The following is a 27,638-nucleotide window of genomic DNA, read 5'->3' on the forward strand; positions in this document are numbered from 1 at the left end:
TCTTGTATTTCTAGTTTTTTTTAAATAGAACTATATTTTCTTTCCCTTCTTACATATAAAGCGGCATCATAGAAATTACAGTACTAATTGGTTTTTTCAGGTAATAACTGGTTATAGAACTATAATATTCTTGCTTTGGAAGGAGCCTTATATTTTAATCCATTTGCTATGGTTTGAATGTTTGTCCTCTCTGGGATTCATGTTTAAATTTAATCCCCAATGTGGCAGTATTGGGAGGTGGAGCCTTTAAGAGCTGACTGGGTCATGAGGGCTCTGCCATGGATTAATCCATGGATGAATGGGTTATTATGGGTGTGGGACTGGTAGCTTTATAAGAGGAAGAGAGAGACGTGAGTTTAGCAATCTCGGCCTCCTTGCCATGTGATGCTGCCTTGGGATTCTTCAGCAAGAAAACCCTCACCAGATATGGCCCCTTGACTTTGGACTTCTCAGCCTCCATAACTGTAAGAAATAAATTCCTTTTCTTTATAAGGTACCCAGTATCATCTATTCTGTTATAAGCAACAGAAAATGGACTAAGATATCATTTACTCAAAAAGCTTTTATTGTGCCCCTGTGTGCCAGGTGAATGGTAAGTCAGCACCGGAAGGCTGGTGAACTTCCTATTCTCAAGGAGCTCATGGTCTGGTGAGAAATTCCTTCAGCAGAATTGCTACTTTATCCCTGTGCAGCCTCAGCTGAAATAGAAAATGGGCGTGTTCACCACTTTCAGAGATTGTTTTATTTACTGTGCAGTTTGTTTTTGTTTTCCTAATGATGATGAGCTGAAATGTTCCTCTTTGTAACTTGTATTTTTTCTGGCTTAGACTTTAATATCATGAAATGATGAGATCATTTCTTATGTTACTTTGATTTTAGTAATTCACATGCTAGACTTGGATCACCAGTTTTCTTTCATTCTCCAGGTAAGAGCTACACCCACACCCATTTGACTAATGATGTTCTTTAGGGTTTGAGTGATGAGCTCGTCCTTGTGGATGATGATGAAGGCAAACTGAAGGGTGAGACAATGGATCTTCAACACGGCGGCCCCTTTGTAAAAATGCCGAAAATTGTCTCCAGCAAAGGTTAATGTCATAGTTAAATACTATAAATCTTCTAATATACATGAACTCTAAGAAAATCATCTTTATTTCCTTTGACCTCCCCAGTTTTTATATGCAAGGCTGGTTGCTCCCTACTCTGTCCTCTCATAACATGTTCAGATTCCGTAGGTTGTACTTTATTTGCAAGGTTTCCCACAATAGCGGACTAAGTTCCTTGTGAGCAGCAGCAATAGCAGTTAAGACAGCTATACAAATTGACTGCCTACTGTGTGTGTCATCGACCTAAGCACTTTATTATTTAATCCTGAGCACAACTCTGTATTTTAGAGATGATGGACCTCTGAGCTAAGGTTAAATAAAAGTGATGGAATAGGGATGTGAACCCTGTGCTGTTTGATTCCGAAGCCTAAGCTCTTCACTACTGCACTTTATTCACCTGGGAGATTTTTGAAAAAACGAATGAACCAACATCTCCCTATTCGAGGGTTTGTTCACATATCTGTCTCTAAATATTCTTGCCAGACTAATCCATATTTTGACCTCTTAGTCTAAATAGTAGGAGGTGTTTTGTTTTTTTTTTTGAGACATGGACTTCAGGGCTCAAGCGATCCTCTTGGTCTTGGCCTAGAAGTAACTGGGACTACAGGTGTGCGCTACTGCACCCAACTTAGGAGGTTTTTGTGTTTGGAAATGGAGTCTCGCTGTCACCCAGGCTGGAGTGTCATGGTATGATCTTCGCTCACTGCAACCTCTGCCTCCGGGTTCAAGTGATTTTCTTGCCTCAGCCTCCTGAGTAGCTGGGACTACAGATGCCCACCACTGTGCCTGGCTAAATTTTGCACTTTTAGTAGAGATGGGGTTTCACCATGTTGACCAGGCTGGTCTTGAACTCCTGGCCTCAAATGATCCACCTGCCTCGGCCTCCCAAGTGTTGGGATTACAGATGTGAGCCACAGAGCCTGTCTTAGGCTTTAATTTTAAAAAAATGTACAAGGGAAAGTTAGTACTAATTTCCTGAAATTAAGAAGTAGTCTGGGCATTCTAGAATATTGAAGGGAACTCTTCGGTAGACATAGCGTGGTGACTGAAGTAAACAGGAAGTATACTTAAATGTCCGGTGTTTTCTTTCATAATCTCTTTTTTCTTCGAATCTTTCCCCAGATTACCTGGTCACTGCAAACTCCAATCTAGTAATTATCACGGCAGGTGCACGCCAGAAAAAAGGAGAAACACGCCTTGATTTAGTCCAGCGAAATGTGTCCATCTTTAAATTAATAATTCCCAGTATTACCCAGTACAGTCCTCACTGCAAACTGCTTATTGTTACTAATCCAGGTCAGCTTTGCTGTTTTTAATTTTTCAGCTTTTAGAATCGGGGGTACATCGTGTTAGGTTCATTATGTGGTTATTTTGCGTGATGCGAAAGTTTGGGGTAAGATTAACCCCAGGGAGTGAGCATAGTACTTAGTAGTTTCCAGCCCTTGCCGCCCTTACTCCCGCCCTGTCTAGCAGTCTCCAGTGTCAGTCGTTCCCATCTTTATGTCTGTGTGCACCCACATGTTTAGCTCCCACTTACAGGTGAGAACAATGTGGTATTTGGTTTTCTTTTCTTTTTTTCTTTCCTTTTTTTTTTTTTTTTTTTTTTTTTGAGACGGAGTTTCGCTCTTGTTTACCCAGGCTGGAGTGCAATGGCACAATCTCGGCTCACCGCAACCTCCGACCCCTGGGTTCAGGCAATTCTCCTGCCTCAGCCTCCTGAGTAGCTGGGCTACAGGTGTATGCCACCATGCCCAGCTAATTTTGTTTTGTATTTTTAGTAGAGACGGGTTTCACCATGTTGACCAGGATGGTCTCGATCTCTTGACTTCGTGATCCACCCGCCTTGGCCTCCCAAAGTGCTGGGATTACAGGCGTGAGCCACCGCACCTGGCCTGGTATTTGGTTTTCTGTTCCTGTACTGATTAACTTAGAACAGTAGCCTCCAGCTGCATCCACATTGCTGCAAAGAGGTGCTTTTGTTTCTTTATGGCTGCATAGCTCAGCTTTGTTTTCACTGTTGAGTGTAGGAGTTTTTGGGGGTGGGTTTAGTAACTTTGAAGAGAAAAATAATTTAATGAGTATTAAATCATAAACTACCAATGTAATTCCAGAATCTTTCTGTTTTGTTAGTGAAGTATGTACTTTGCACAGTTGTAATCAGTATATATACTATAATCACTTAAAAAAAAAATACTAGTGTGAGGCGAGGTGCAGTGGCTCATGCCCATAATCCCAGCCCTTTGGGAGCCCAAGGTGGTGAAGCGCTTGAATTCAGGAGTTTGAGACCAGCCTGGGCAACATGACAAAACTCCATCTCTACAAAAAATGCAAAAATTTTCAGGACACGGTGGCGCGCACCTGTAGTCCTAGCTACTCAGGAGGCTGAGGTGGGAGGATTGCTTTAGCCAGAGAGGTCAAGGCTGCACTCCAGCCCGGGTGACAGAGTGAGACGCCGTCTCAAAAAAACAAAAATATATAAATATATATAAAAATATATATGTAAATATATACATAGTGGTGTGTATGGGAAGATACTATGCTTAATCATATGACTTCAAGGTTTACATGCTAACGGCTGAGGTTTGTTTTCCAAATTACTGTTTGCGAAGTGAAAATAGTGCTATTGTTTACTGCCCGACTCCAAAATTGTACTAGACTCCTCACTGGTGCAGGTACAAGGTGGACCAACTCAAGATAGACTTTGGAGAGAAAGTGTACAGGACTGCTGATAGATTATGTGTAGTGAGGGAAAGGGAGGAATAAAAAACAACTTCTAGATTTTTCCTTTGAGTAACTGAATAGATGGTAGTTCCATTTAACTGGGTTGGTAAATTTACTGATCAGGTGGGAGTCAGGGAAGTAGGAGGGGATGTTACATATAGAGGAGAAAAATCAAGATATTTGAAAAAGTACTCAAGAGGAAATGTTAAACAGCTAGCGATTATGAGTCTGGAGCATAGTAGTTTAGGGATATTGAAACCACCGTATTCTGAAATCATTTGGAACAGTTTTTCTCTGTGCAGACCAAAACTGAGTGAGTGCATGATTGTTTTTTTTTTTTTGGGGGGGGCAAAGGAAGGCAGGAAGGGAGGGAAGAAGGACGGTAGGGAGGAAGGAAGGGATGAAGGAAGGAAGGAAGGGAGGAAGCAGGGAGGGAGGGAAGAAGGACGGTAGGGAGGAAGGAAGGGATGAAGGAAGGAAGAAGGGAGGAAGCGGGGAGGGAGGGAGGGAAGGGAAGGAAGGAAGGAAATCAAGCAATGAGAGACATTGCCGACCTGGATCTAGAGGTTTACAAGTTGATTTCTTTTTTTTTTTGAGAGAAGGATAGAAAAAAAAAATAAGTAAAGGAGAGGAAGAAAGAGGAAGAGAAAGAGGGAGAGTAAATGGAAATATTGCTTTATTTTGAAAAAAATTGAGTATTAATAATGGCCAATCAATGTTTCATTTAAACTTATGGGTAGGTGTGATGTGGTATTGACAAGAATGTATATTTTGTGTATTTGAAGTGGAGAGCTCTATAAATATTTATTAAGTTTACTTGTTCCGGATCTGAGTTCGAGTCCTTGATATCCTTATTAATTTTCTGTCTCATTGAATCTAAGTCTCGTATCTGGGTGTTAGGATCGTTAGCTCTTGTTGTTGCATTGATCCTTTTACCACTATATCTTTGTTGCTTTCAAATCTATTTTCTCCGATACGAGAATTGCAACTCCTGCTTTTTATTTATTTATTATTTATTTTTGCTCTCCTGCATGATTGTTTATTCATTTCAGTTTTGATGCTGAGGAACTGCTATTGAAATTTTGTTTCACAGTTTTATAAAATATTCACATGGCTCCAACATCAAATCGAGAACAGTAATGATTCAAAGTGGTCCAGGTTCCTTCCTTGTGCCCTTTCCCTGTAGCCTCCATCCCTTTATAGGTAACCATTTACGTTTTTTATGGTTTACAGCTTTTTGTTACTACATAAATTTTTCTCCCTCTTCTTTCATGTTTAACTTATGAAGCTCAATCCATAGTAGAATTTATAAATATGTTGATTACTGTGTCTTCACGGTAAGTTTTAAAATCGGGATGTGTTAAGTCCTCTGAATGGTCTTTAAGATTATCTTGGGACAAGCGTGGTGGCTCATGCTTGTTATCCCAGGACTTTGGGAGGCGGAAACAGGTAGATCACCTGAGGTCAGGAATTTGAGACCAGCCCGGCCAACATGGCGAAACCCTGTCTTTACTAAAATACAAAAATTAAGTGGGCAAGGTGGTGCACACCTGTGATCCTAGCTACTTCGGAGGCTGAGGCAGGATTATTGCTTGAACTTGGAAGGCAGAGGCTGCAGTGAGCTGAGATTGTGCTACTGCACTCCAGCCTGGATGACAGGGCAAGACTCTGTCTCAAAAAAAAATTTATTTTGGCTTGTCTGGATCCTTAGCATTTCCATATAATTTATGCATCAGCTTGTCAATTTCTGAAATAAAACCAGCAAGGATTTTGATAGGGATTGGGGTGATTTATTTTGGTTCTTTTGTATTTGATAAGTTGTTTTTCTCTTGCTATTTCCAGTATTTTCTCTTTGGCTGTGAACAATTTGACCATGATGTGTCTATGTGTGAATTTCTTTAAGTTTATACCACTTGGAATTAATTGAGCTTCTTGGATGTATAGATTTTTTTTTTGAGATGGAGTCTTGCTCTGTCGCCCAGATTGGAGTGCAGTGGTGTGATCTCGGCTCATTGCAACCTCTGCCTCCCAAGTTCAAGCAATTCTCCTGCTTTAGCCTCCCAAGTAGCCGGGATTATGGGCACTCACCACCACTCCCAGCTAATTGTTGGTATTTTTAGGAGAGACAGGGTTGCACGATGTTGGTCAGGCTGGTCTTGAACTCCTGACCTGAAGTGATCCACCCACCTCAGCCTTCCAAAGTGTCGGGATTACAGGTGTGAGCCAGTGTGCCTGGTTTGGATGTATAGATTAATGTTTTTCTATTTGGGAAGTTTCAGCTGTTATTTCTTGGAATAATTTTTCTGCTCCTCTGTCCCCTCCTTCTCGTGCTATCATACATGCATATTGGTGTGCTTAATGGTGTCCCACAAGTTTGAGGCTCTGTTTTTTCTTTTTAAAAATAGTTTGTAGATTATCTAAAGTTCCCTTTTCATGGTATGAGATATTTATTTGTATATTTAACTGGATGCATATCTTTAGCTTTCACATAAATGTTCTTTAATACAGGCTTTTGGTATAAGCATTTGTGCTTTTCAAGAGTTTAATTCTTTAACCAAAAAAAATACCAAATCCCAAATTCAGAAATGGTAGTCTGACCCAACAAGGAAGCACACTGAGAATAACAAGCTGATGATACATTATCATATTGTATAATAGTACTTGATTTTATTTTGTTTTGAGACAGAGCCTCACCCTGTTGCCCAGGCTGTAGTGCAGTGGAATGATCTCCGCTCACTGCAATCTCCGCCTCCTGGGTTAAAGCAATTGTCCTGTCACAGCCTCCTGAGTAGCTGGGACTACAGGCGTGTGCCACCATGCCCAGCTAATGTTTCCGAATTTTTAGGAGAGATGGGGTTCACCATGTTGGCCAGGATGGTCTCGATCTCTTGACCCTCATGATCTACCCGCCTTGGCCTCCCAAAATGCTGGGATTACAGGCATGAGCCACTGCGCCTGGCCATATTTTATATTTTCTAACACACTTTCCAGTAAGTTTTTCCACATCCTGAAATCTCATGGTATCATTTTTGAAATGACAGCTGTGGAGAGATTCTGACATGACTGAGAATTGTGAAGTACCTGATGGAGCTCCGTCATTAATTTCTCTAACCACTCAGGGCACTGAAGTCTGTGGGGACAGTTAAGTTGACATTTAGTGTTTGTGTTAAATGAATCCCCAACCTGCTTTAATTTGCACCAAAAAGCCTTCACCCTCAAAGTACGTCACTAAGGTGGTGTATTTATGTTTATCATATAACCTTTCCTAAGGTTACATTAGCAAGAGATGCTTCCCTATGCATTATGGCAGAAGTCTGTTAAAGAATATCCATTGACTAATATTTCTAATAAGCACATTCAGAGGATTTTTTCTGCATTTTATATACTGGCTTTTTGTCATTAAGAGCAGTAAAAAATGAGGAAAAATAATCCTAATCTCAATCTCATATACAGTTTAGTTCTGTATTTGCTTGACAGTGCACATAAAGTTATAGTACATGCTATCAAATAGATCCTCCGTATCTATTTAAAATACTTTTTCTGAAACTAGAAACGTGAAGAAAGTCTTCTCCATTATTTTAGCGAGTCTGTTAAGATGGTTCACTAGGAACCATCTTTAAAATTTCAGTAAGGTGCTTCAAAAGTTGAGAAATAACTTCGTTACTCTTCTGATACAAAAAAAAAACTGATAACTTTGAATTAATATTATTAAGCTACCAAATGTTGATATCACTCAGGAAAGATTTTTTTCCCCTGAGTGATATTTATTTTTTGAGACGGTCTGTCACCCAGGCTGGAGTGCAGTGGAGCAATCTCTGTCTTCCAGGTTCAAGCAATTCTCATGCCTCAGCTTCCCGACTAGCTAGGATTACAGGCACGTGCCACCACACCTGGCTAATTTTCATATTTTTAGTACCGATGGTGTTTTACCATGTTGGTCAGGCTGGTCTTGAACTGGCGTCAAGTGATCTGCCTGCCTTGGCCTCCCAAAATCCTGGTATTACAGACACGCACGGCCACATCTGGCCAGGTTTTTTTTAAATAAAAAATTGCATCCAGATCTTAGTTCAGTTATAAATAACATTGACATTATTTTAAAATAGCATTTTAGGTTACTATTGTGGAAATGTGGGACTCAAGACATGACAAATACTAGGTATTAATTTCAAAACTATTCAGAATGAGGCTGGTCATGATGGTTCCTGTCTGCAATCCCAGCACTTTGGGAGGCTGAGGCGGGAGGATTGCTTGAGCAATTTTGCCCAGGAGTTCAAGACCAGCCTGGGCAAAATGGTGAAACCCTGTCTCTACTTAAGAAAAAAAAAATTCAAAAAGAAATCTACCCAAATGGCTTGAGATCGTTCCATTATTGATTTATGAGTATTAAAGAATGTTTATGGCTGGGCGTGGTGGCTCAAGCCTGTAATCCCAGCACTTTGGGAGGCTGAGGTGGGAGGATTGCTTGAGCAATTTTGCCCAGGAGTTCAAGACCAGCCTGGTCAACATGGTGAAACCCCGTCTCTACTAAAAACACAAAAAATTAGCTGGGCACGGTGGCGCGTGCCTGTAATCCCAGCTACTCAGGAGGCTGAGGCAGGAGAACTGCCTGAACCCAGGAGGCGGAGGTTGTGGTGAGCCAAGATCACCCCATTGCACTCCAGCCTGGGTAACAAGAGCGAAACTCTGTCTCAAAAAAAAAAAAAAAGAATGTTTACAAATTAAAAAGTTCTAATTTACATGAACTAAATGACCAAATAGAAGTGAAAAATGGAAAATTTAGAGGGCATATGGTAAGGGAGGGGATGTAAAATAATACAGGAAGAGAACTGAAACAAGTGAAGATCAACGATTCAGAAAAAGTTGAACCTTTCCTTCAACTCCATAGTCATTTACCTAGGAAATGCAGTTGGCACCCCACGATATAGCTGAGTTACTTGCTCTGTTTTCAGTTTACCAATTCAAACAGGCCACATTCTCAGTTCCAGACCCAGGGACTGACGGAGGGACCTCCAAGCCCCTTGCGTTTCAGTGGCAGTTGACAAACGTTTTTTTTTTTTTTTTCCCTTTTTGTGTAGAACAGGGTCTTGCTATATTGTCCAGGCAGGTATCGATCTCCTGGGTTGAAGCTGTCCTCCCACTTCTGCTTCCCTAGGAGCTGGGATTACAGGCGTGAGCCACAGCGCCCAGCCTTTACGAACCTCTTAAGACCCAGCATGATTAATTGTTTTTCACTTGATAGCTTTATGTGTGAGGAAACTTAGGCATTTCTACACATACTTCTGGCCATCTCGGGTATTAGAATGAAGGCTTACCATTTTAAATTGTGGTATGATCAAACTGTTTCAGTATCATTTTTTTTTTTGAGATGGAGTCTCAGTCTGTTGACAGGCCAGAGTGCAGTGGCATGATCTAGGCTTACTGTAACCTCTGCATCCTGGATTCCAGCGATTCTCCTGCCTCAGCCTCCCGAGTAGCTGGGCTACAGGTGTGTGCCACCATGCCCAGCTAATTTTGTTTTGTATTTTTGGTAGAGAAGGGGTTTCAACACGTTGGCCAGGATGGTCTTGATCTCTTGACCTCGTGATCCACCTGCCTCTGCCTCCCAAAGTGCTGGAATTACAGGCATTAGCCATGGCGCCCAGCCTCACTTCTTACCATTAATGAGTATTAAAAAGGGAACAGAAGCTCTAACTTTGTTAATAGAAATACTACATATTTAGAAAACACCATGTTCTAGACGACGAAAGACATCATCTTCATATCTTTTTAAAGTGTCTAGTTTCTACTACTTAAGTGAATACTTAAATCTGCCATAAAAACATGACCGAGGCTGGAATGCAGTGGTACGATCTCGGCTCACTGCAACCTCCACCTCCTGGGTTCAAGCGATTCTCCTGCCTCTGCCTCCCGAGTAGCTGGGACTACAGATGTGTGCCACCATGCCCAGCTAATTTTTTCTATTTTTAGTAGAGATGGGGTTTCACCATGTTGGCCAGGATGGTCTCAATCTCCTGACCTGGTGATCCACCCGCCTCAACCTCCCAAAGTGCTGGGATTACAGGCATAAGCCACTGTGCCTGGCCTTGAGGCTACACTATTATGTATAAATTTATGGTTTTATAAATATTGTTGCACTATTTTAATATTATGTATCTCTTATACATTAATGAGAATTATATAGATAACACATTATATATTCTCATTAATGTATAAGATATATAAAACATATTATCTCCCCATTAGTGTGTAATATACATTATATACAATTATATACTAATGTTTAACTGACACTAAAATATCAGACTGTGTCAAAAATTTATCCCTTCCCTAATGGGATGAAAGCCCGATTATGTTTCCCTGCCAATTCTTTTTAATTTTTTTTTTTTTTTTTTTAAGAGACAGAGTTGGTCTTGTTCTTGCTGTTGCCCAGGCTGGAGTGCAGTGGTGCAGTTGTAGCTCACTGCAGCTTTGATCTCCTGAGCTGATGTGTTCCACCTGCCTCAGCCTCCCAAGTAGCTGGGACAACAGGCACATGGCACCACACCTGGGTAACTTTTTCCTTTTGGAGGCACAGTTTTGCTATATTGCCTAGGCTGGTCTCAAATGATTGCTGGCCTTAAGGAATCCTTCCTGCCTCCCATGGAGCTGGGGTTTACACTTGTTTTTTCGTTTCCCTCTTAACTTTTGTTGAAAATGGTTTATTCTCTGAGAAAAATTATTTGAAAGATGTGGTAAGAGCATGTTTCTTAGAATCTTCCGTGGCGTGAACCTTCTGTGTTTCTGCACACCAAGCTATGCCAAGTAGCAACAAAAAGGTTTTTCATTACTTCTATTTGGTAGATATTTTTAGAGTTGGGGTACAGCTGGGGTTGGATAGAGAACCATGTTTCTTGCCCTCTCCACGAAACATCAGATTGACTAGTTTTAGGTAAATCTAAAAAATGCCTCCTTGTAGATGAGAACATTTCTTGATAAGAACTTGTTCTTCTTAGTGGATATTTTAACTTACGTGGCCTGGAAATTGAGTGCATTTCCCAAAAACCGTGTTATTGGAAGTGGCTGTAATCTGGACTCCGCTCGTTTTCGTTACTTTATTGGGCAAAGGCTTGGCATCCACTCTGAAAGCTGTCATGGGCTGGTCCTTGGAGAGCATGGTAACTCAAGTGGTAAGCCTGAAGCATGACTGAGCCCTGCATGCTCTCTGAAGTCCGTATTTCCTATCATATAGACATTTAGTGTAAAGTGGCTCCTGGGAGGGGACAAAAGACTTCATTCCACTTTAGGCCCTTTTAGTAGTGTTTAATTTTTACCACACTTATTTTTAAAATAAGCAACAAAAAATACAGATTTGAAAAATGTGACATTGACACTATAATCCTACACATGGATGGCTAAGATTATTATGCTTTTCTTAAATAGAGAACTAAGTAACATGATATAGTTTGTATGTAATTTGGGACACTCCAGTTCAGAAAGGTCAGCAGTGTACTTCAAGTAGTAGGCACTCTTCAGATTAAGGGATGGGTACAACTGAAGAATATAAAAGGAAAGAGAGTGCTGTGGTAATAGCAGTCCTTTCCCCTCCCTTAATGTCTTCTGGCTAAAAACTTTTGAAATCTATTTAATGTAAACCTTGGCCGTGGAAAAGACTTAAAGGGAGAAAAATTAAAACTTACTAGTGGAAAGTTTAAAACTGCAACTTTCTTATTTGGAGAATCTTTGCCGAGATGATAGAATTGTGGATCCCCATCTGTGGAGATCTGGATTTAGAATATCTGGAGTGGGGCTCAGATATTTTGAACATTCCTAGTTGAAAACCACTCAGGGCAACTATAACAGTTTTGCTAATGTGAAAAACCAAAACCCTGCTAATACCATGTAAGAAGTGGATTTTTGGGTATCTCTTTCTTAGTCCCTGTGTGGAGTGGTGTGAACATTGCTGGTGTCCCTCTGAAGGATCTGAACCCAGATATAGGAACTTATAAAGATCCTGAGCAGTGGGAAAATGTCCATAAAAAAGTGGTTTCCAGGTAAGATGTTATTTTTACATTTTTCAGTACTTTAGAGTTGTGAGCTTGAACTCTGCTGTCAGGCTGAGATGATCCCCTTAAGTATATGTTGTTATATTTCCCATAGTTTTATTTGCACTTCTACTTTGTGTGTGATCATATTCACCAGACTGTAAGCTCTTCAAGTCAGGGCCTGATTCTGTGTTGTTCATTCCTGAGCCTAACCCAGTATCGAGCACATGGTGTAGGGGCTCACTTGGTGACTGACAATATATTTTTCGAACACTTACTCTTGGTGGTGGAACTGAGCATCTCTGTATTTTTAACTGTTTACTTTCACCACTGTGGCTGGGCATGGTAGTTCATGCTTATAATCTCAGCACTTTGGGAAGCACGTGGGAGGATCACTTGAGCCCAGGAGTATGAGACCAGCCTGGGCCACATAGGGAGACCCCGTCTCTACAAAATATATAAAAAAAAAATTAGCTGAGCATATGGTGCCTGCTTGAGCCCAGAAGATTGAGGCTGCAGCAAGCTCTGTTTGCACCACTACACTCCAGCAGAGACCCTCCCTCAAAAATGCATACATACAGCTGGGCATGGTGGCACATGCCTGTAATCCCAGCCATTTGGGAGACCAGGGTGGGCAGATCACTTGAGGTCAGGAGTTCGAGACCAGTCTGGCCAACATGGTGAAAATCCATCTCTACTAAAAATACAAAAATTAGCCATGCATGTTGGCACATGCTTGTAATCCCAGCTACTTGGGAGGCTGAGGCAGGAAGATCGCTTAAACCCAGGAGGTGCAGGTTGCAGTGAGCCAAGGTTGTGCCATTGCACTCTAGCCTGGGTGACAGAGCAAGACTTTAAAAAAAAAAAAAAAGGCATACATACTACAATATATTTTTCGAACACTTACTCTCGGTGGTGGAACTGAGCATCTCTCTACTTGTAACTCTGTTTACTTTCTACAAGAAATTACTACAAGAAATTTCTAGGAGAAATTGTTGATGGAGTCATTACAGTTTTGTGGCACTGTCAGATAGGTTGCTGCAAAGTGGAAGTTCAATGACAAGTATTTCTTCTAAACTAACTTCTTACATTTATGGTTTCTTTTAACTGCAGTGGCTATGAGATGCTCAAAATGAAAGGTTATACTTCTTGGGGCATTAGCCTATCTGTAGCTGATTTAACAGAAAGTATCTTGAAGAATCTTAGGAGAGTGCATCCAGTTTCTACCCTAAGTAAGGTAGGACATTCATGTTTGAAAAATCATTAACTTCAACATAAAATAGGGGTAAAGAACATTTTTGAGGGGCTCTAGTTTTGAGTTTGATCTCATGGAAGCACCTCTCTTCCTGAAGTCTGTTCTTTGCTGTTGAAGAGCAGGGGAGACTGCGGAAAGAACCTATCTTTGTAAACCTTTGTTCTGGTCTAGTGTGACATTTCTTATTACATTTATTAGATAAAAGTAAGTGTTTTGCATCTTTTAACTGAGTGAACTGACTCTACCAGTATCTAGAAACACTGGGAACCATTGTGAGCAGACCTTGGTACCTTTGGAGTTGTTTTTACAGTTTCAATTATGTGCAATGAAGACTCTAGGAAAGAAGCACTAAACACAAAACAATTAGCAGTTAGTCTCCTCAGGAAAGGGGAGTTGGGGCATGGGTAAGAGCCCTCTGCTAGTCTCAGTGGGAGAGGTTATAAAACAAAACAGATGTAAATCACTGGAAATAAGATCACAGGAATTTTGAAGTGGTCCCAATAGGAAGTGGTATGGGGTAAGGAGATGAGGAAAGAAGGGTGGGCCCCAGCAAACATGGCAGGAAGCTAGGGCCTATGCGGAGAGATGGTGGATGAAACTGAACAATAAATACGTCTAATCATGTTTTAAATTATTGTCTTGGTACTCTGCCACAGTTCATACTACCAATCTGTTATTCATCCACCTCACAACTATTGCTTTTCATATTGCAGACCTTTGTTAAAAGTTAAAATAAAAATAATTTTAGGTCTTTACTTTCAGGGCCTCTATGGAATAAATGAAGAAATATTCCTTAGTGTCCCATGTATCCTGGGAGAGAATGGTATCGCAGACCTTATAAAAGTAAAACTGACCCTTGAAGAGGAGGCCTGCTTGCAAAAGAGTGCAGAAATACTTTGGGAAATTCAGAAGGAGCTCAAGCTTTAAAGTTGCTTAAAGTTACCATTCTGTAGATTGAAGATGAAATAGTTGCTATGGAATTGTATATGCCAAACTTTCAAATAAATTTGAATTCTAAAAGTTGGAAAAATAGAGGAAAGAGTGATCTATTTAGTGTAGCCTTCCAGCTTTTTTTTTTTTTTGGGGGGTCTATTCTGTCATCCAGGCTGGAGTGCAGTGGCACAATCACAGCTCACTGCAACCTCAACCTCCCAAGTCCAGGTAAGCCTCCCACCTCAGCCTCTAGGAGTAGGCGGGACCACATGAATGTGCCTCTATTCCTAGCTAATTTTTGTATTTTTTTTTTGTAGAGATGGGGTTTTGCCATGTTGTCCAAGCTGGTTTGAACTTCTAAAGTGCTGGGATTACAGGAGTGAGCCACTGTGCCTGGCCTTAGCTCTTTTAGTATCCAGATGATGGATGACACCTTTTTTTTAAGTGATGGCATGAAAGATGTTTTTGGTACCTCTCAGTACTTGCCTTGTCTGTATATATAATTGCCATCTGGTCCAAAATAATGTGTTTACTGTGTTATAAAAATCCTGATTCATCAGGTGATAGTAATTCTTCTCTTTGGCTTAATACCTGTGTCCATTTATATGCTACTTAATAAAAGCTGTAACTTCCTCTACAATGTAAAAATAAAAGTATACACATACACACACACACACACACACACACACACACACACACACAGAGTAATCGCAATGTTCCTAACACTAGATAAAATCTTGATTTGACCTTGCTGGTTTTTACTCTGGTAACTTTTATGAGTGCATTTTAATTTTTCCAGAAAAGATCTTAAGCTGTAAACCCCTTGGTGACAACAAATTGGTCATTCGTCTCTTGGGAGTAGAGTGGGCTGCCTAATTATCTTAACATCCCAAACAGAAACACACTTTTTTTCCTCTTTTCTTTTTAACCTCATGACCCTTCTAGCACTCTCATTTTGATGGAGAACATTCTATTCTAGATGAGCACTGCAGGACATACAGCAGCTATATAGTTCATTGGGTGGTTGGAAACTGGCTACAGACTCACCATGAAGACTAAACTTTAAATGACAAAAGCAGGGAGGTAATGGTACACTGCGTCTTTCCCTTTAATCCTAAAGTTATCAGGTATATAGTAGTTTGAATCTGTCACTCTGCTCCTTTTTGATGAAAACAGTTATGGTTCAGTGAGGCCTAGAAAGGAAACAAACTTAATGGAGTTGGTAGAGTATTACCTTGGAACTTCCACAGATAAGTTACTCAAACCCTTCAATTTCAAATATTTCAAAATTTAGATTTCTATTTGGTATATTCCCCATATTCACTTTATATGCTGTAGAATAATTTTAAGATGGATTTTATGCTTTGTTTGCTAAATGAAAAGTTGGGCTTATTAAGGTTTCATGGATCTTTCCTAAAGTCTAATAAAGGAGAGAAAAATTATGCAACAAATTTTATTTAGCAGTCGCAACATTCAGCACAAAAAGTTTACAGAGGATAGAAAGTGCATTAATAAAAGCCAGTCTTTACCAAAGAAAACAGAAAATATATTATTGATTCAAAATATTTTACACTTGAATGATAAACTGCAATAACTTATTCTGGGCACCTACTGATAAGAGAAAGGAAGAGAAGAAAGTAAGAAGAGCTCAACCTCCAGCTGGTATCAGAGAAGTCAGTAGAGGTCACTGAGACCGGCAGTCTTTCTTGCTTTCTGCATTAATGCCCTCAGCTGGAACTGTTTACGGGACAGAAGACGTACATGCTGGGAGGGGGAAAAAGTTTCAATAGTTTAGAATGGCTTTGATTTAGGCTCAAGCATAAAGTATCAGACAATTTGTAACCTAGATGGGATCTAAGAACCTAACTCATGACCTGTCAACCTTTGGAATGAATACCTCATTACGTGTGGCTTTTAAACTTTATATAATAAAGGCTTACTCAAAGCATTACATTGCAGGATTACGGCTCAGGAGTTTGACCTACACTTTGAGACAACCAACATGCCAGGGAACCTTGTACTGTGATGTTAAAAGTTACCAAAAAATGTGGGTAACTATGGCTGGCCCCACTTGGCTAAAAGAGGGGAAAGGGCAAACCATGAGAAACATTAGGGTTGGCTTTTCTCCCTACTCTGGTGGCAAGCAGACAGCATCTTTCTCTTGCCTCTCTGTGTACATCTTTTCCTAAGCCATGCCACCCATGCAAGAGATTGCACAGAAAAAAAGTCCTCTTTTGGATTTCTGATTTGTATCCAACCATTCATATGGCTGCACCAGTTCCGAGGCATAGTTTGGCCATTCCTCCACAGTGAGAGGAGACAGGCAAGATCAGCACATGACCTGACCAGGCTCCAGCTGCAGCTGGATCAAATGTCCCAAGGGTGGCTGTTATTATCCCTAAAACCATGTCCAGACCAAAGTGACAACAGTAGCCAAACTTAGCTTCCTAGGTTTTCCTCTGTACAACAGCACTAAACTTGAGGCAACTTTCATTCAAGAGGGCTTGAAAGGGCAGCCCAATACTGTGAAGGGCTGTTTGATGGGGGAAAACTGGTCTAAAGTTATATAACTAAGAAAATTCACAGATAAAAAATCTGGCACAATCGGTGATCTCAATTTAGGTGGTATGACCTCAAAAAACCTATGGATCATGCCTCCTGATCCACTGAGGCACAGAATAATTACACTTTTTTTTTTTTTTTTGAGACAGTCTTGCTCTGTCACCCAGGCTGGAGTGCAATGATGTAATAGCTCACTGCAATCTCCACCTCCCAGGTTCAAGTGAATCTCCTGCCGCAGCCTCTAGAGTAGTTGGGATTACAGGTGCCTACCACCACACCTGGCTAATTTTTATATTTTTAGTAGAGATGGGGCTTCGCCATGCTCGTCTCAAACTCCTGACCTCAGGTGATCTGCCCATCTCAGCCTCCCAAAGTGCTGGCATTATAGGCGTGAGCCATCGTGCCTGGCCAATTACACTCATCTTAATGCTGCCGCCTGGTGGTACAGAACTACAGCCACTAGCCCACTTTTCTTCCCCTGGTCAGACCAATCCTCAGTACTCTGTAGGTAAAAAGATGGTGAAAAACCCTACATCTCATTTACTGTCTTTTGGGGAGATACAGAATCTTAATTCACACTACAGAGAAACTCTTCGTTTGTGGTTTGCAAGGTCAGTGCCTCTACACCCCAAGTTAAATCTTGCAAAGTAAAATGAAGACATACCTTCAGGAAGACATCCAGGTCTATCACTCCCCTCCTCAAAGCTTCTCCCAAGTAAAAGATAGTGTCTTCAATAGCATTTTCCTCTGCATACAAATTCAGGATCTGTTTGTATAAGGGAGCTGTGGGAATGATAACTTCATCGATATCATTGTTTTCAGACTGATTTTCCATTTTCTCCAGCGCAGAACTGAGTTCTTCATCCTTCTTTTTCAAAAGTTCTATGTTTTTATCAACCTCAGCCTGAAAACACAACAGTCCGAGCATTATTAATTGTACATAACGATCCACTTGTCAGACATCTACAACACTTCACAGGAAAAGACAGACTAATAACCATGTTTAAACAACTCATGGATGAGAATAACATTTCAAATAACACCCTGGTCAAAGGTAGAGGAAAAGATGTAATCTACTATCCTGAGTGAAATACAGTAATGATGGAGATATCCTGAGCGGAGAGCACTTCCAGTGACAGTAACAAGCTTGTCACTTGTCAGTATCACAAATGATACAAAGTAAACCATCAGACAAGATACTTTCCAAGATTCCTTTACATAGAAAATCAAAAGGGGTTTTTCTTCCCCACAAATGGGAATCTGCCATAGGAGAGTAACTTTCCCCAGTCTATGAAGAGGATTCCATGCGGAAGCCCAAATGTCTGCATTCTAATCACAAAGTATCGCATGCAGATGGCAGTTGTAGGCTCTGAGTTGTATTGCTGTCACTTTCCTGAATTCTAAAAATTGGCTACTTTGAAGCTCACTTTACAATCCAGAACCACTTTGTAAGGCTAATGTGTACATACAAATCACTTTCCACAAAGCCCTCAACTTCCTAAGAATTCTTTACTCTTACATCAGAAACGCACGTTTAGTTAAATAAATTCTCCCTCATGGGGTTGAAAATGAGAGTGAAGCTGGCACTTCAATTATGCCGATGCCTTCACTTTATCATTATTAAGCAAAGCCACGGGACTGACTGACACATGGATTCTCCAAGGCACAGATGTCTGCTATAAATATGAGTAAGCTTAGAAAGCTGAAGGATGCATATGCTATGTTTACATGTAGCTCTTTAGCCAACCAAATATCTCTGGATTATTAAGTAAGTTCCCTAAAGATACTTTTAAAAATAGCTCACACAATCTTTGGAAACAATAAAATAATACTGTCCTTTTAAGTCTGCACCTAAGATGTGCAGATCTTTATCATGGCTTAGAACTCTCTAAACTTATTTCCTGGTAACTGGCAACATCAAGCACTCAAACAGTCCTCCTTTGGGTTAAAACATCATTTCCTAGGGGAAAGGTGTAATATGGTTTGGCTGTGTCCTCACCCAAATGTCAACTTGAACTGTATCTCCCAGAAAGGGACCTGTGTATCGGGGGCAGGTAATTGACGGGGCTAGTCTTTCCTGTGCTAGTCTTGTGATACTGTGTAAGTCTCACAAGATCTGATGGGTTTATCAGGGGTTTCTGCTTTTGCTTCCTCCTCATTTTCTCTTGCTGCCACCATGTAAGAAGTGCCTTTTGGCCGGGTGCGGTGGTTCCTGCCTGTAATCCCAACACTTTGGGAGGCCAAGGTGGGTGGATCACCTGTGGTCAGGAGTTTGAGACTAGCCTGGCCAACATGGTGAAACCCTGTCTCTACTGAAAATACAAAAATTAGCTGGGCATGGTGTTGGGTGTTTGTAATCCCAGCTACTCAGGAGTAGAGAATTGCTACTCCTGAGGCAGGAGAATTGCTTGAACCCAGGGGGCAGAAGTTGCAACGAGCTGAGATCATGCCACTTCACTCTAGCCTGGGCAAAAGAGCGAGACTATCTCAAAAAAGAAAAAAAGAGAATGTCTTTTGCCTCCCACCATGATTCTGAGGCCTCCCCAGCCATGTGGAACTGTAGGTCCAATTAAACCTATTTTCTTCCCAGTCTCAGATATGTCTTTGTCAGCAGCGTGAGAACGGACTAATAAGGTGCAAATAAAATGCTCTAAATATGATTCCCCTCCCAACTAAAGACCAAATGCCAAACACAGGCTCCACTGTAAACAATGCTAGTAAAAAAATTACCTTCCAATATATAAAGGTGCCTATAATTTTCTGAACTCCTCCTATGCCCACAACATTCAGGGTATATATAGAACACTTTGCCATGGCTACAATTCAATCCAAAAATTTTAAGTCTTTAATGAGTTACTTACTACTTCTTGATCTAAACGGGTAACCATCTCTTCCAGTTTCTGGTGACCCTTTTTCAGGTCTTCCTCTGTTCGTTTCAAGGCATTCAGCTCTGCCTGGGCACGATCCATTTCCTCCTTCATCCGCCATCTCAGTTTGTCACTGACCGCTGAGATGAGAGAGGCTCGAATGGTGTCCTCGCTGATTGTGCCGTCCCTACTGGGACCTGCAGGAAACAGAAGCAGAGACACTTGCTTACTTCCCTAGTTCCTTCTTATTCCTCTCACAGGAACCTTCAGAAAAGAGGGCAATATGAACCGACACTTTCAAAATGTGAGGAAAGAAAAAAATTATGTTACCAATTTCATCAGAAGGAATGTAAAAATCTGAGTTGATTCAGAAATTCTTGCTCTGTAAGAGGTAACTATTAATCCATGTTAAACCCAGTTTCCCTATTCATAGCCCAAACAATTAGCTATTTTCTCAGTGAGACGGAGGCTAGGTTCCTACCAATTACAATTATTCCTAAATCACCAACAAATGGGACAATAATTTCTACCAAGGAAAAACATTTGATGCAGGCCAAGTCCAACATCATGCTTCACTGCTAAGTTGAAGGAAACAGGTGCCCACTGTAGCAGCCAATGAGAGGACTAAGAATGGGCAGTTTCCCTAAATGAATGTACAGGTTAATAAGGCTCCCCTCTGTAAGACTTTTACTCCTTCACCCTGTCCTTTATAGAACAGATGAACAAAAAAGAATGACATCCAAAAAATTCAACAGTTGATAAACTGTTTATTCCTAGATTACTATTCTATTCCAAATGTCCCTTCCTGACACTGATTAGTATATTACATAATTTCCACGCATACTTCAGATCAAATAAACATCCCCTGGATATTTTCTTCAAAAAGGTCCCCTTTTTAATATACTGGGTATTCTTTATGACTATCAATGTTCTTCTGTTATTGTCCTAAATTAGCAAATGTGTAAGTGGCAGTTTGACTTAATTATGTTTGATTATAAAATACTATGTGAGGATACAAGTATATTTAACCTAAATTGCCTTTATTCTTTTTTTTTTTGAGATGGAGTCTTGTTCTGTCACCCAGGCTGGAATGCAGTGGCACTATCTTGGGTCACTGCAACCTCTGCCTCCCAGGTTCAAGCAATTCTCCTGCCTCAGCCTCCTAGGTATCTGGGATTAAAGGTGCACACCATGATGCCCGGCTAATTTTTGTATTTTTAGTAGAGGTAGGGTTTCACCACGTTGTCCAGACTGGTCTCGAACTCCTGACCTCAAATGATCCACCCACCTCGCCTCCCAAAGTGCTGGGTTTATAGGCTTGAGCCACTGTGCCTGGCCTTAATTCCTTCTTAACTCCTGAAGTTCTCTTTACCAACTTCCCACAAAGGCAAAAATCTTCAACACATCTCCAAAGAAGACTGAAACCATTACTGGGAGCCTCCCACTCTTATTCTCCCTCTTTCTTTTAGAACAAGAATCCTAATCCCTTTATTTACATGCCGGACTCCTCACTGTTCAAAAGTACAAACTTCCCTTTCTCAGAAAGACAGCTTGCTTTCCTCCAGATCCTTTCGAAGGACCAGATGCTTTTAAGCTTGTACCTACTTCTCCTAATTCCAATGAGTCTAAGTGCAACAACTATCTTTTCTATTACGCCTTTGTTCTTATTCTCTGGTTATGCTCTGCTCTTAGCTAAGTTAAGGCCCATTTATTCACTTCTCTTACCAGCCCCAAACCTTGGGTCATCTTTGAAACCCTGTTCTCTCTGGTGTTTACATCCTCTGAGGTCAAGTCCAGTCTTAGCCAACATTATTCTCTAATTCATGCACATTCTCAATGGGAGTGATATCCCTCAACAAGAGGGTGAAAATTGGTTCAAGGTGGAATAAAAAGTCTAGTTCTTCTTATGTATAAAGCAGAGATATCCATACTGTACATAAACAGATATATAGTTTAATCTGTGGTATTAACATTTGTTGGGGGTACGAATTACTAGGGGAAAAAAGTCTAAAAATCTCCCTTGGAGAGTGATAATAGTAATAAAAAAAGGTTAGGAAACACTGCTGAACTCTATCCGTGATCTTGTTTTTCAACTAGATGTTTTGTTGATATTGTAAAGTTCTGCTTGCTGGCCTTGTCACCACCATCCCAATCTTTTTTTTTTTTTTTTTTTTGAGACAGAGTCTTGCTCTGTTGCCCAGGCTAGAGTGTAGTGGCATGATTTGGGCTCACTGCAACCTCTGTCTCTCTGGTTCAAGTGATTCTCCTGCCTTAGCCTCCCAAGTAGCTGGGATATAGGTGTGTGCCACCACACCTAATTTTTGTATTTTTAATAGAGACAGGGATTCACCATGTTGGCCAGGCTGGTCTCAAACTCCTGACCTCAAGTGATCTGCCTGCTTCATCCTCCCAAAGTGCTGGGATTACAGGTGTGAGCCACTCCACCCGACCTCATCCCCATCTCATTCTTAAACTATGGTCCACATCATCTACATTTAAATTAAGCTAAACACAACCTATGAAAAGCAAACTTCCTGAAGGCCTGGTCAATTACCTGAGTCCTCTAATTACCTGATAGATGATCCTACTTTTTACCAAAACCATCAACAACATCTGTCAAAAAACTCTGTCTAAGCCATTCTAAACAAAAGAGTTTAATGCTCTTGAATATCAGATCCTGTCTTCTCTCCACCATTAAATTATGGTGAAAGCTAATCTTTGCCAATGATTTTCCTAAATTAACCATAATTAATTCCCAAAACAACAGCACAACAACTAGAATCTGCTCTCTCTTAACAGTTCTCACTACATTTATCCGTTTAAAAACCTATTTTCTGAAGGAAAGGATTCTATAATCTAAATGTTAAGAGTGGCAAACTTGCTAAATGATCTCTTGAAACCAAGAGAATTGGTTATCTTCTAGGAGTCCTAGAGAAAAGCAATCTTAAGGGCTTAGATGGTTAGAAGTTCTTAGTTTGTGCTTTTTTGGAAATGTATCTTCTGCTGGAATGTAGAAGGTAATTATTAAAATCATTTATAAATATAAAAGTGCTCCAAAATAAATGGCAAGGTGCTATTAAACCAAATCAAAGAACTCAAAGGTATCTCTACCACCTGAAAACCAGAAAAGTGAACCGTAAAGCTCTACTGCTTTGAAGGCAGGTGGTTGGAGAGTGCTGAAAAGTCATCAACATAGTAAAATATTTAAAATTATGGATTTCAATAACAGCGATAGATAGGGGTGGGTCCCCAGTGAAACCCCACCTTCAGGCCAAAAACAGCCTGAGGGCTGAAAGATTAGACTGCTGGTCCCAGATGAAACCCCCAACCTAGAGTGAGAACCTCTATTCCTGTTTGCCCACCCTTTCCCATTGATTCTTTCTAAATAATGCCTTTTAACCAATTGAATGTTGCCTTTTGTAGTACCACCTATGGCCTGCACTTCCCCTATTGTGAGCCCTTAAGAAGCCGCAGGACTCAGCTACATAGAGGGGACCTTCCCACCTTTGGGTAGGGGAACCACCCCTGCGTCCCCTCATTTCATCACTCAATAAAACTCCCCGTCTTGCTCACTCTCTGATTGTCAGGCGCAGGACCAGAACTCTTTAAAGCCAGGCTTGCTCACCAAGGTGCTCACTAATGTCTCTCATCCCTGCCCAGACATAGCATTAAACACTGAACGAAAGACAGATATAGAATTCAAAAAGGAAAAAAGAAAGAAAGCAGAGGGACAGAAATTGAGAGAGGAGGGAAGTGAAAATCAAAGTCAACAGTCAAAAAGGATGGTGGGAAAGAAGGTTTAGATTTCAAAATTTGAAAGTCCCAAGCTAGGAAGAACCTGAAAACTGAGTACTCCTCAAGTGAAAGGCGATCTCTACAGAACATCATTCATTTTACTTTGGACATTAGGTCTCGCTATGTTGCCCAGGCTGGAGTGCAGTTATTCACAAGTGCACCCAAAGGACACCGCAGCCTTAAACTCCTAGGCTCAGACGATCCTCCTACCTCAGCCTCCCAAGTAGCTGGAACTATATGCACACACCACCACATAGGACACAGAATATTCTTAAAGGTATCATCCAGGAAACAGATAAGGTCATTCATAAAACACACAGCTTTTCTTCTTTAGCTTAGTGTTAACAATGAACATAGATTCCACTACTGAAGCACAAGTTGCAGATCAGTAATATAGTGAACATATTACAATAGGAAAGGGTAAGGTTTAGTCAGGTGTGTTATATGAGCACTGAACTTTTCAAGGTATCATCACCCAGTTATCTGCCATGAGGAATTTCAATTTCAAGATTCGAGTTTCCTTAGAGGAAGACACCGTGGATATTTCTAATCATGAACTTTTGAGTGGCAACAGCCCAAACAGGTCAAGTGTCTTTAAGCTCCAAACAACAGGCAGCATTACTGTGAATTACCATTAAATTCAAATACCAAATGATGTGTGTCTCACTCGAAGTTCCAGCATCACAATATAATTGTAGGGTCCAGTCCTATAGGGTCCTGCAAGACCCTCTCTACTGGTGCAGAGATAAGAAACTGTGGAAATAAAGACACAAGACACCGAGATTGAGAGTTTGGGTGCCCAGGGATCTACTGCCAACCAAAGCGTGGTGTCTGGCAGTGGCCCCGAGTGCCTTGACACTCTGACTTATATTGGGTATAAAGCAGGGGGCAGGGTAGGTAGGGCAAGTCATTGGTGGTCAGTGATAGGGTCAAGTAAATCACGTGACTTGGAGATAGGGGCCTAGGACTTTCAAGTAGCCGAGGCGAGGGAAGGAGCATAATGCGTCAGTACTTTTTCCATACTTGTCAAGAAAGAACAAAGACATTAAGATTTATGTTACGTTTATTGATTCTATCTTCTAAGAAAAGAAGAACCAGGTGCAGAAGCAGAACATGAAAGTAGACATGGAACATGACGGCTGAAGCACAGCATCACATAGAGACAATTAAGCCCCCAGATGTCTGGGGGCCGTCAGGCTTACCGCAAGAGCTTGGGGGAGTGGAGTTTTCTCCTAACTTCTCTGAGGAAGGAGACATCTCGGACGTCTCCTTCCATAGCTTGCTAATCAGCGAGCGCTTTCCCAGCCCTGGCGCTGCCACACAGCCAAGGTGCCCTCCAGCAGCCCTTACACAGGTGTGACAGAGGGCTTAGAGCATCTTGCCTTAGGGTCACTTCTTTCACAATGTCACCTTAGGTTCACACTTCACAACCCAAGAAACATTAGCAAAATTAAAAGGCTATACTGGGTATATATATCTAGGTATCTATATCTATGATTACTTATGACTAATTATGTGATTACATTTCTAATTCTTTTCTATTTCATTATTTATATGAAAAGAGGCTGAGGCTTCAGACCCTTGCCTCAGCACTTTCAGGGTCTCCCACCCACATATAATCTGTGTAACTTTCTGTACAACTTTACAATGGAATTGCGTTTCAATGATTTTGGTATCAGATTAAACTTTCCAAAAAGTTACACATAATTCAGGTCTATTCTTTTCTTTTCTTTTTTTTGAGACGGAGTTTCGCTCTTGTTCCCCAGGCTGGAGTGCAATGGCGCGATCTCGGCTCACCGCAACCTCCGCCTCCTGGGTTCAGGCAATTCTCCTGCCTCAGCCTCCCGAGTAGCTGGGATTACAGGCACGCGCCACCATGCCCAGCTAATTTTTTGTATTTTTAGTAGAGACAGGGTTTCACCATGTTGACCAGGATGGTCTCGATCTCTTGACCTCGTGATCCACCTGCCTCAGCCTCCCAAAGTGCTGGGATTACAGGCTCGAGCCACCGTGCCCGGCCTAGGTCTATTCTTTTCTACAAGAGTTCTGCTAAATTACAAAACCCCATAATCATGGTGTTCAGTTTTTAAAAAATTACACAGGAATCCCATCAATGTTAATCAAAATCAAAACTTCAGAATGCCATAGCATTTATGTGACCAATCTGAGTTTTAGATACAATACCAGCTGTTGATTCCATGAACCATTTTTTTTTTTCTGAGACAGTCTCACTCTGTTGCCCATGCTGGAGTGCAGTGCCATGATCTTGGCTTACTGCAACCTCCATCTCCTGAGTCAAGCAATTCTCTGCCTCAGCCTCCCGAGTAGCTGGGATTACAGGCGCCTGCTACCACGCCCGGCTAATTTTTGTATTTTTAGTAGAGATGAGGTTTCACCATCTTGACCAGGCTGGTCTTGAACTCCTGATCTTGTGATCCACCCACCTCGGCCTCCCAAAGTGTTGGGATTACAGGCGTGAGCCACTGCACTTGGCCTCCATGAACCATTTTTGCTAGGCTGAGGCTGTGTGTGAAAAATCAAAAGTCAATGTATGATTCTTTTTTTTTTTAATCGCACAAGGGATATATGTGGAGAGTACAGAGTGACACTGAACAGATCACAAAGCACGAGAGACATTAGTTCTCTCCCTCCCCAGCATCTCCTTCATCTCCCTGGATTTCTATGTGCAGTGTGAGATTGTCCTTAAGTAACTACATGATCAGAGTGCTATCTTTATAAGACTCTTCATTCAGTGTTTCTAATTCAGCAATTGCTTCATTAAGTGCTGTTTTTGCCAGGCTGCAGTCCTTTTTGGGAGAGTTCAGAATCCCACAGTAAAAGACTGAGAAATTAAGTGCCAGACCAAGTCAAATCGGGTGTGTAAGCTGCATTTCTTTCTTATTAATTTCAAATGCTTCCTGGTAAGCCTGCTGGAAGTTCGACACAGTGGTTTGTTTGTTGTCTTCAGATACCACTTCAGAAAGATACCTAAAATAATCTTTCATTTTCAAGTAGAACACCTTACTTTCTGGTTGTGCACCACCGGGAATAAGATATTTGTTCAACAGCTCCAGAAGGTCATTGCAGATGTCCTGCAGTTCTACCTCTATCTACTCACGGTATTCTTTGCCCATCTACTGCTTCTTCTCATTCCTGTTTTCTGCTCAGTGCTAGAGATGACATGCCAGGAAGAGTGCGGGCTCCTACCACATTCCTGTAGGCAACAGAGAGCAATTTCTCTCTTCATTGGAGTTCATGCTTCTGTTCTGTGACTGCCTTCAGGGCTACAGCCATATCATCATAGGCTGAGCCTGCTCAGCAAGCTTGGCTTTCTGTACCAGCTCAATTTCATCCATTGTCACTCCTGTGGGAGGGCTGCAGGGGACAAAGATGCTTCCGAAGCTCCAAAGAAGTGACCACTTCCTTTCTAAACCCACTCCTCAGGCGGCAGTGGCGGTGCCTGCAGTGGCGGCAGCTACCCTGGCTCTGTAATTGCGGCAGTGGTGGTGGCAGCTCCTATATTCGGGTATTTTTAAAGTTCAAGCAAAATAAGGCAAAATGCCTTACAGCTTGGTTCTGTGTAGTAAAGAATTAACTTCCCAAAGTTAATTCTTCCCATGCCTTAGCCCTTGTCTTCTGGAGGTGACTTCTAAGCCCTTGGAACTTCTTGACTAATTAGAGTGTCCTTTGTTTACATCAGACAATTTAACAATGTGATTTATGGTGGAGTCTTTGGGCTATTGCAGTGATAGGTAACAGCTCAACCTTTGGAGGAGCTGGAAACTAAAGGTCAGCCTCATAGGCAGTCAACGGTGTCTACGTGACCACGCCCTGATAAAAACTCTGGACCCAAGGCGCAGGTGAGCTACCTTGGTCAGTAATACTCCATGCATAATGAAACATATTGTTACTGGGAAAAGTCAACACTGCCTATGACTCCACTGGAGAGGACAACTAGAAGCTTTGCACTCAGAACTTTCTGGATTGTCCATGTGTGTTTCCTTAGCCTATTTTAATCTGTATCTTTTGCCATAATAAGTCATAACTGTGAGTATAACAGCTTTCAATGAGCTTTTAAAGTCCTTCTAGGTAATTATAGAACCTCAGGGTGGCCTTGGGAAACGAACTTGCAATGAATGTCAAAAGTGAAAGTGGTTTTGTGAACTTCCAAACTTTACAGGTCCTTAACTAAAGGGTATTTTCTTACCTAATCAAGAACTTGCCCTTCATGGCAATTTGAAGAATAATAAGTCAGTCTACTTCAAATGAGGCTATGTAAAAAGTCAACACATTTTTCCACACTCACTGAACGTGCAGAATAAAATATGTCAGAGAGTGAGCTCCCTTTCACAGACACAATATAAAGTCTTATCTGTTC

The 27,638-nt window shown here is 41.2% G+C and overlaps 2 protein-coding genes and 1 pseudogene across 5 annotated transcripts in view; 1 reads left to right on the forward strand and 2 right to left on the reverse strand.

Annotated features, from left to right (window-relative positions):
* The window catches only part of LDHAL6A (lactate dehydrogenase A like 6A), a 29,047-nt gene extending 14,265 nt beyond the window's left edge, over nucleotides 1-14,782 (forward strand). For both annotated transcript variants that reach the window (XM_035265970.3, XM_078340737.1), the window contains exons 2-7: nucleotides 971-1,088; nucleotides 2,229-2,402; nucleotides 10,820-10,993; nucleotides 11,740-11,857; nucleotides 12,962-13,085; nucleotides 13,866-14,782. In XM_035265970.3, coding sequence (XP_035121861.1) covers nucleotides 971-1,088; nucleotides 2,229-2,402; nucleotides 10,820-10,993; nucleotides 11,740-11,857; nucleotides 12,962-13,085; nucleotides 13,866-14,030 — 873 coding nt within the window. In that variant the 3' untranslated portion in view covers nucleotides 14,031-14,782. The remainder of the gene's footprint in view (nucleotides 1-970; nucleotides 1,089-2,228; nucleotides 2,403-10,819; nucleotides 10,994-11,739; nucleotides 11,858-12,961; nucleotides 13,086-13,865) is intronic.
* A 693-nt stretch (nucleotides 14,783-15,475) lies between these two features.
* The window catches only part of TSG101 (tumor susceptibility 101), a 52,252-nt gene continuing 40,089 nt past the window's right edge, over nucleotides 15,476-27,638 (reverse strand). For all 3 annotated transcript variants that reach the window (XM_035265969.3, XM_035265968.2, XM_054242150.2), the window contains 3 exons: nucleotides 19,460-19,662; nucleotides 17,263-17,502; nucleotides 15,476-15,800 (listed from right to left, as the gene is read on the reverse strand). In XM_035265969.3, the coding sequence (XP_035121860.1) occupies nucleotides 15,711-15,800; nucleotides 17,263-17,502; nucleotides 19,460-19,662 (533 nt within the window). In that variant the 3' untranslated portion in view covers nucleotides 15,476-15,710. The remainder of the gene's footprint in view (nucleotides 15,801-17,262; nucleotides 17,503-19,459; nucleotides 19,663-27,638) is intronic.
* On the reverse strand, nucleotides 25,748-26,758 carry LOC144578137 (14-3-3 protein beta/alpha pseudogene; annotated as a pseudogene).

The sequence above is a fragment of the Callithrix jacchus genome, chromosome 10, assembly GCF_049354715.1.
Source record: "Callithrix jacchus isolate 240 chromosome 10, calJac240_pri, whole genome shotgun sequence".
Taxonomy (NCBI): Eukaryota; Metazoa; Chordata; class Mammalia; order Primates; family Cebidae; genus Callithrix; species Callithrix jacchus.